The 9614-nt window shown below is 43.4% G+C and overlaps 1 protein-coding gene across 3 annotated transcripts in view; it reads left to right on the forward strand.

Moving 5' to 3' along the window:
* INIP (INTS3 and NABP interacting protein) overlaps positions 1–8989 on the forward strand; it is a 39246-nt gene extending 30257 nt beyond the window's left edge. For all 3 annotated transcript variants that reach the window (XM_019490730.2, XM_006278127.3, XM_014596337.3), the window contains exons 4-5: positions 2229–2319; positions 8624–8989. In XM_019490730.2, the coding sequence (XP_019346275.1) occupies positions 2229–2319; positions 8624–8719 (187 nt within the window). In that variant the 3' untranslated portion in view covers positions 8720–8989. The remainder of the gene's footprint in view (positions 1–2228; positions 2320–8623) is intronic.
* Positions 8990–9614: the final 625 nt, after the last annotated feature.

The following is a 9614-nucleotide window of genomic DNA, read 5'->3' on the forward strand; positions in this document are numbered from 1 at the left end:
TGAAAAAAATACCAACTCTAAGCCACTGTCTTAAGTGGCATCTGACTCATGAGTTTTGAATGTTCGTGGTTGGCAGTGTCATTACCAACATTGCAGTACCTATTGTACCACAGTTTTGGCATCATTATGCATAAAGAATTTAAGCCCATGTGACATTTTGTTAAATTGCTAGTGTGTGGGCCGGGAGCGATCCGGGCCCTTTTTCACGCCGTGCGGGCTGTGGCCAGCAGCCCGGGCATGCTGGGTCGGAGAAAACAGGCGGCACGCTAGAATTAGTCACGGATGCGTAATGGTTGATTCAAGATTGTTTACTTACACCGAAGATGGTCGCGGTGTAGGCTGGACAGTTTCCCAGGCACAGCTCCGCTTAAATCCTCATTTGAGGACTCAGACAATATTCGGATCACTCCCACGGAGTTGTCGAGGCTCCGTGGATCCTTTTGCGTGCTGGGAGAGGGATACATCGAGGATTGCGAACGGCGACGGGGAGAGGCTAGAGGCTGATCAGACCTCTGTTGCCTGCTTGAAATGCGCTGGGTCCGATAGGCTTCGCAGCGCTTAGAGATCTTCACACAGCATGAAGTCTCCTCTTCCTGGTGTTCGTGGAGTCCTCCAACTTGGGCGGAAACCACTCAAGCTTTTTATACGGCTAGCAAGCCAATCACTAGCCACCACATGTGAATAATTTCACGCAAGCCAATAATGGGGCTCGAATTATAATACAAATGGCGGGAACTCTTTGCAGCGTGCATCTCTGTGCTGCAAAGAAGAAATGCACACTGCAAAGAAAGCTACAATATGGCGGGAAAATAATTCAGTGGTGCCAAAGCACACACAAAACAAAAATCACACCCTTGGGTTGTGACAGCTAGAAAAGCTTAAATCAAGACAAAGTATGAAGGTAGCTAGGATGCTAATAGCAAGGGCTTTGACTGCTTAAAATCTGAAAAGATTTCATTTATCTCCACTCTTGTCATACGAGTCTTAGGCTTGAGGACACAGGAACTCTCTACTAAATGTAAACTTAAGACACTTGTGCAGGTCTGAGGTTTATTTTAAAATGTCTATTTGTAGAAGTTTACTTTGCAATACATTATTAAATAGAAAAACATTCAAGTGAAAAGTATACTTTAGGAAGAGGTAAAGAAACTGGAATATAGACCTCTTCAGCATCACTGAAGTTTTAAATTAGTATGTGTTACAAACCCTTCTGTTCAGAGTCTGATTGTTTAGCTTAAGTATTCATTTGGGCTAAAACTTGGCACAAGGTCCAATGATAAATACTGCTACTCTTGAAAACCTGACCTGTTCTCCATTATGTAAAGCTGCTCAGCTCCCAGCAACTTATATTTGATGGGAAATGGGCAGATTTGGAGCACATTTCTATTTTGAGCAGAACTGGACTCTTAACTGCTTTGTCTTCACTGCTGCAAAAGCTGTGGGTTTGTTGTGGTTTTTTGGGGGTGGGGGAGCAGGTTCCAGGCAACGATTAAAGATCAGCACCCCTAATAGTTTGTCACAGTAAAGCTAAAAAAGCTAAAGTGGCTTCTCTTCATTGTCTGACTTTACCACAGGATTGTTCATATATATGCGTTACTTTCAAGTTTAAAAAAACCCAGCTCTTTTAGCAGTGAAGACCAACCCTTCAAAAGCCTTACATAATGTAACATTGTTTGAATTTGCCTTGACAATTATTTATTTAATTGAAACCAAAAATATTTGTTGTAACATCAGTATATAAATTAAAGCAATTTTATGGACTGCAACTATCAGCACTATCAAAGATTCTTCACTTGAATTTTGTATGAATAAGAAACACTTCGTTATGTGACAGATTGTACAGTTCTTCAGCCAAACATGAGACCTTCTTTTAATGAAGACTATGGATCCCTTCTTATGGCTGCTGCTTTGTCAAAGATGCATTAAGACACAAGGTGGTAATGGTGACAAAAGTTGTCATTAAACAATGTCAGTGGAGTTACACCAGTAGAATGAAAATGAGTGAGATTAAAAAAAACAACATTAAGCTGTAGGCCTCTTAGATTTCTGGCTTCAGCTTGGCATCATTTCTTCTGAATTGAAAACTTTAGCTGAAGTCACCACATTCTCATTTGTATATAAAAACAATTCTAAAACATTAATTAAGGGGTTTGAAATAAATCATCTGAATCTAACTGACAGAAATAGATTCAGTTTTTGAATAATGCATTGTACTTTTTTCCCGCCAGTATTGCACTTGCAAGACCTTCCCTTAATAAGGATTTCCGTGACCATGCTGAACAACAGCACATAGCAGCACAGCAAAAGGCTGCATTACAGGTAAGCTGTTGTAGTCCAAGGGTACTCAAATTAGAGTATTTACTTGAATACAAGATGAGGTACCCTCCCTCCGGTTGGCATGAGGGGAAAAAGCCCCTCACCTTATAATCAATCACATACAAGGACATCTCATTAAATACACTGTCTTATCATTAAACTGTTGCCAAATGCAGCACATGCTCAGCAATAGAAACCAACTATGAAGTTAATTAAATGCAGCCAATGCAGTGCATGACTATAAAACACATGGCACACATTGCTGATGGGAACCTAGAATAGGTTAAGTGTAGCTTATCTGAATAAAACATGGTAGTGGCCATTGAATGCAGTCCCCTTCACCACCGACTCTTACAAGTCATGGTAAGCCACAACATTGTATACTGTTTACCCAGAATTCCTCTGTCATCCCTTCTCTTACCCTGGCATATATGATTAATGTGGACCTGCCGCCCATGAGATAGACCTGGACCAGTTTGCTCTGCACCTCATCTATACTTACGTTTTTGGAGGATCCCAGGTCTTATGACAAGGACACCTGATTCCAATCATGAGTAGGGGCTAATTAGCACATGGATCCTTTGTTGAGGTATCTGGAGTACACACACACACACCCACACACATACAGAGCAGTGCTGAGCTGTGGGGTAACCATGGTTTGACATGCTATTGATTCTGGTAGGGCTCAGCCCAATGACCCATAAGGTAAATCCCAAGCCTTTAGCTTTGGACTAATATTATGCATGGTTTGTACTACATATAAGTAGGTGGCAGACAGCTGTTTAAAAGTGTGTTTATGGCGTACATGTGATCAAACTTGCAACAGTTTAAAAAAAAAAGTTAGCTGCATCAATTCTCGATGAACTAAGTGCATGGGTACTAAGGGGAAGGGACTACCAGGGGGAAAAAAAAGTGGGGGGAAACAGAAAACAAAGGGCTACTTGACCCCTCCCCCAGATACATTTTCCGTGTTGTAGCAGTGGAAGGGGGGCAAATTCAAGGCAAACTTCCAATAATTATATTCTATACCTGGAAAATTATAATAAGTTAATTCTGTGAGTAAATGTAGTAAGTGTGTCCTCCTCAATTTTGTTTTACTTTTGCTTTAACTCTTCCAAAGAACAACCTTGCACTTCAGGAGGAGGTGTAAAAATATCTGTTGATGGGTTTCTTTTTAAACTTTTTGCTGTACATAGCCAAAGTGAAATTTCAACCCTTCCTGTACAAGCCAAAATGTCTTTAATTCCTTAATTCTTTGATACAGTGTCAGTGTAAGTGTCCCTTCAATCATTGTGATGGTTACATTGAAACTAACTCTTATCCAAAAGGTGTACAGACCCATCAATACATGGCTAGTGGTCTTACCTGTTAACCACAGTGGCTATGGTTATTTATCATTCTTTGGCCCGTCTTGGTACTGTCATAGATAACCTACTCTCCTGAGAGGTGATCGAGGAAACAGCGTGACATACTCAGGTATAAAATGTATGGCTCATGTTGTTAGCTGTTACAATTTTAAATATCTTGCCTTCACCAATGAAAGACAGCATTGTTTTGATTAGAACGTTTTGAATTCGAAACAGTCAAACTTCCTCACGCCCAGTAGAAACAGAAGTGTATGAAATTGCTGAAACATTTTTGCAAAAAAGTACTTTTTATAGCACTTTGTTTTATCTGATTTTTTTTCTTTCCCTTCTTTCTACCTCTCTCCAGTTATGCTGATTATGGGAAGCTATGGACAGTTTTCTCTGTACAGATTTTCCTCGCTTTATGCTGTACATGTGTTCCTGGAAAATGGCACACAACTCAAATTCGCATAAAGGGAACCCGCTTCACAATGTAACAAATAGGGATACGTTCCAAGACTTTGTACTGACCCCCAGACCCATTTCTATCATATTTTTGGCCCCCCACCAGCTTCTGTACAGTTCAAAATCTCCAGGTCCCTCCAGTGTTAGTGAAGTTCTCTTGTGCTTCATTGATGGACCAGGGAGAGGGGTAGGATATAAGCTAGCAGGATGCTTAAAAGCCATAATGGGGATGGCAACTACAGAAACGCGTGCTGCAGACAATGAGCAAGGAGCACAGATCCACACAGGAGACTATATTTTGGTGCACGTCACTCCCACAATGCACTGCACCAAGCAACTGACTGCAGGCTTCCACCACACCAATCGCATAAGAGTGAATTTACCTCACATATAACAGATTTTTGGTATAAAAAGGGTCACTGCATAAGAGCGAATTAGCACATACAGAACCTGCATAAAGCGAGGGAAACCTGTATTGTTCAAAAGAAAGAACATGCCTCTCATCCCAAACTTCTGTTGGTGGCCCTGAAAAGGAATCAGCTCAGTATTTTCCCATCTTAGGGAGAATCTCCCTCTTATGGACTGTGACCAAGAATGCCTAGCTGTCATTGGAAAAGAAAAGGCACTAGTTCTGTGGAAACAAAGACTGTCAATCCTCATGGGAACCCACAGTGCCTGGAGAGACAATCATTACAGCAGGCAATACCGTATTGCACCTGTAGGAGCCATGTATTAGAACAGACCCGAGTTAGACTCTAGGATTGAAGGCTCAAACCAAGAGAGAATCAGTACTTCTGTCTCAACACTGAAACCTAACAAAGAATCCCTCATTCCTATGGGATTAAAAATCTGTTGTGGAAGTGTGGATCCAAGTACCAGAGGTGAACCTAGGCACTCAAACTGTACTAATGCTCCTCTGTATCCCCGGGGAAGGTCTCCCTCACAATGATTCCATCTGGAGTTCTAGAGTGGCAACTATCGCAACAGAAGTCTCAAATGCAAGCAGACACATAATTCACCTTGTCATTTGGCACATCACATATGCTCCTGGAGCTCTGGAATCAAATCTCCTTTCTAACTCGGGTCTGCTCCAATACATGTGACACAGCTGTACTAGAATTCCTTACAGAATGCACTAGCTGAAGGGTGGACTGGGTACTCTGCTGAAGTGGTATAGCAGGGAAAAACCTGTGAACATCTCAGCTCAAAATTAAATGCACTGAACTCTGTTTTATTAATGGTTGGTGTGGCAGGACACTGTTGGTGCCTGCCACTTTAAGGACTCAGCCAAGCAGCCAGCTTGATTGTGGCAGTCATTTTAGCTCTCTGGCCACCCATATAAACAGAGCAGTTTGCTGCTGGCAGGCTGGGCAGTAACATCACCTGGCTGCAAAGCTGCTTGGAACATCCTGGAGCTGTAGGGGATGGTTTGGAGGCTCCTGGTCCTGGGCATGACCTAAAACTGCACCCTGCCGGGAGCGGGTGGCCTGGTGGGGCTCACAGTGGCGCGGGAGCCTCCAGGAAATACCAGGCCAGTTATCACCCTGGTAAAAGGCAGGTTGGGGTGCCTTAACCCCCAGCTCCCACAACCGGGTGGGTTACCCCCTTGTAGGGTCTGGAAGGTGGACCCTGGAGATAGGTTTCTGAGTCTACAGCCCCACTCTGTCTTGAAATCCCCCGCCCGGTCAGTGCTGGGGCCAGGACCAGAAGGGTCAAAGGACCAGAGGTCTACCGCAAGAGACACCCAGAAGCTGAGGGCCTGGGGTTCCAACTGGCCTGGAGGTCAGGCCAGGGCCTGTGTAGCCAAAGGGACCACACCCATAAGGGGGAACAGCTCAGGGAGCTAGGTAGCCCAGAATGAAGGCAGAGTAGGCCGCCTAAATCTTGGAGGGGTCCAGATTGGAGGATTCTAGGGCCCAGTGTGGGGATGGTGATGTTACCAACTATAGATGCCATCTGTGAGCCTTGGGCTGCGGAGTAGGAGTGGAATGGAGCCACAGATAGAGCCCCCTGGCATCAGGGCAAGAAATGGGCAGCCTCCCGCCTAATTAACAACTTACTTAGATAATGTCAAGGCATGGCAGGTGAGAAGTTGGGTGGTTGGCCCAGAACAGGTGGGCGGGGCATTGGTAGATCAACCCCGGAGAAGGCCCCCTGTTACAGTCGGTAAGTGCAAGGAGAGCACGGAGATGTAACACACTTTAAATTTGGAGAAATCATGTTATGCAAGTCCTTTCTTTTCACCAGTTCCCTCAGGAATTCCAGGATTCAGCTTTATCCATTTGCTTCTCAGTCAGGTTCTTCAACAGATAAGAATTATTGCTGCTGTTTGCATCTGATGCAGAGCTGAATGCCTGAATATTTTGGGCACAGCTGTGCCCATGCCTCACAAGTGTTCTTGGTCATCACTCATGTGGGGCACTTTGCTCCAAGACAGTTCTAAGCTACTTTAGGTCTTTATGCCCTTGTTGGGGCCATGACCTTCTTGGCCTCTGCCTCTGTTCTCTAGCTAGGCCTTTTCACCTACGCCTTCTACCCTGGACCTAGCTTCTTGGCTCCAGCTGTAGTCTTGCCCTCTTGGGTTTTGGTTTTGCCCCTGTTGGACCCCTGGCCCAGGTTCCGCCCCTTTCAGGCTTGTGCTCCGGCTCTCCCTTGGCCTCAGGCCTACTATTGCCCACTTGCGTCCTTTGTCCTCTCCCTGCAGATCTCATATGCCCCGCTGGCAATAAGTTGCAGGGCACCCGACCACAGCCTCCTCATTACCTCTTTGCAGGCCACACCCAGTCCACCGGTATAAATTATACAGGCAGTCCTCGGACTTACGACAATTGGTTCCTGAAAACCACGTCTTAAGTCAAAACGTTGTAACTCGGAACCAATTTTCTCATAAGAAACGATGTTACAAATGGGGGATTGGTTCCTGAACCAAGGCCCAATACCCTATTTGCACTAAAAATACCCCAGAATTTTGTACTCGATCAATTATAGATGAGTAATATTAGTGTATTTATATTGTAAATAGTAATCATATTGATTTGGAAGGACTTCTTTGAGGTGACTTTGCTGGACTTTTAGAAGGGCTCTTGGTTGGACTTTTTGAAGGGTTCTTGGCTGGAGTCTTCTCAGGAGCCTTGGCTACAAGTTTTTCTGGAGTCTTGTCTGCTTTCTTAAAGAAAGTGTCCAAGGAAGTTTGGGCAGATGTTCTCCAGGGAGATGAGTGACGCAGCAGACTTGTTTGCCGGCGTGGTGTGGCATTGGATCAAGCGTTATAAAGTCAAAACTGATGTCATAAAGTTGAAACAGGGTGTCAATTTATAAACGTTGTGAGTGCAAAACGTTGTAAGTCACGGACTGCCTGTACTCAAAAGGCAAGCCCTTAAGCTGTAACTGAAACTAAAAGCCCCCTGGCTTTATAACAGCCGTTACCTCTTTTGCAAGCCTCCCTGCCCTTACTTGTAGCCTGCTTGGTAATTGGGATTTCCTAAACAGTTTCGCATCCACAGTCATTATGGAGGAGCTCATCCCCTGCCAGCCTGCAGACAGACTGCCTTCTGGGCTCAAGCCTGTGAGTTTATGTTGCCTCAGCCTAGTCCCTCCAGGTTATGTGCCTCTCCCCCTCCTCCTCCCACAGCTGCCAGAGGTTCTTTCTTAGGCTTGCTGGCTGACCTGTAGAGCAGCTTACAGCTGCTGAACTAGGAGCTATGGACCTGCTCCCTGGTACTACTGCAGGGCAACTAGCTCTACAGTAAGCACTCTCTGCCTAATTGTACTACTGCAGAGCAGCGAGCTCAGCAGTAAGCACTCGCAGCCCAAAGTACCCAGGCAGCCTGTTTTTCTGGTACTCTTTACAGGCAGACTATCCCACCTGGAGTTCTCCCTGCTGCTGGTGTTCCTTTAAAGTAACAGCAAGCCTCTGTCTCCCTATTACAACAACAAAATTGTGAGATTTTTCCTTTTCAGCTTCACCAACACAGGGTTGGAAGGGGGGACATGATCCTTTTTAACAATACACAGCAATTTGTGACAGTGCTTCTGTCAGTCATACTTTCCTAGAGGTGCTGAGAAAACTACTCTTCAGAGGTCTGTAAATAAGCCAGACTGATTTGTTGGACACTTCTAAATTCCCTTGAAGGATTTGTCCCTAGGTGATGCCTCTTGTATTTTGAAGTGTAGACTAAAATACAATGGCTGTTCCCTCTTCCCACTTGTTTTCTGTGGGTCTAGGGCAGCGGTACGTATGATGAAGATTACTTTTGTTTCTAGTAACATCCCCAGTGTACTAGGGAGCTTATCAAGAAAAATCAAGAAAAGGAGGTTGAAGTACTTGCCCTAATCCAAAGAGCATAGCCCGGAGAAATGAGATGCGAGTCTGAAGTGCGATTGAGCCAAAGCTCTTGGATGCAAGTTAGGGACCCCTTGAATAGGTCTGTAGTAGTTGGGTTACAATTTATATTGGTGCTGTGGAAGTTGATTTAATGAGTATTTTTGCCTTTCAGCATGCACATGCACATTCTTCAGGATACTTCATAACCCAAGACTCTGCTTTTGGAAATCTTATTCTTCCTGTCTTACCTCGACTTGAGTTGGAGTGAGGGATGTTATTTCAGAGCAAAGGAGACTAATTTGTGTCAGTTGTGGAAGCTGTTATCTCCAAGACTGTTGATATAGTTTAATCAAAACAACTGAGGACTTTTTTTTTTTTTTTTTTTAAATGGAGTTTTACACCTTACATTTTTATTTAAAAAATAAGAAAGCCTGTTTCATTCCGGATTCGCATACACTCCCTCCTTCAGGAAGGTCAGATTCAACCATGGAAAAGATGTGTTATAGAGAACTAATAAATTGATTATATTCTTTCTCTACTTCATTTCTTTTGTCAGAGTCAGACATAAGACTGGATGTTTGACAAGTGTATTTATTGCTCTTATTTCTTCCTTTAGTTGAAAAAAAAAAGTGTTTAAACCAGAATTTAAGAGATGCTTAGGCTATCAGCTTTTCTACAGTGTTTATCATTATAGTACCCAAGTACTGTAATTGGCCTGAAATGAAAGCAGACAAAAAGTCACCTTTGTCTGTAATAACACAGACAGGGACTTAGTGGATACATCAATTGCTTTCTTTTTTTCTGCATAGAAACATTAGCAGCTCACCCTGGGGGCTTTTGTGTGTGCTGTTAGTAAAACTATCCTACTTTTCTCAAGCAACCCTCTCTTTTTTTTTAAGCTATCAACAAAAACTAATTAAAATTATCAAAATTTGTCTCTGTCCAATTATCTTTGTTTTAATCCTTATCTGTTACATAGGCACTTTGGAAAAAAATACTCTAAGTGACTTAGCAAATTTTATCCATAAAATTAGTCCAATTCACAGGAGTCTGCATTTAGGGTTCTTTATTGAAATACACTTGAATCTCTTGTTTGTGCTACTCCTGTTAAAGTGGTTTGTATTTTCTCTCTCTAAATCCTTATCTGGGCTAGTTTCAGCTAT

Source organism: Alligator mississippiensis, chromosome 3 (assembly GCF_030867095.1).
Source record: "Alligator mississippiensis isolate rAllMis1 chromosome 3, rAllMis1, whole genome shotgun sequence".
NCBI classification, from domain to species: domain Eukaryota; kingdom Metazoa; phylum Chordata; order Crocodylia; family Alligatoridae; genus Alligator; species Alligator mississippiensis.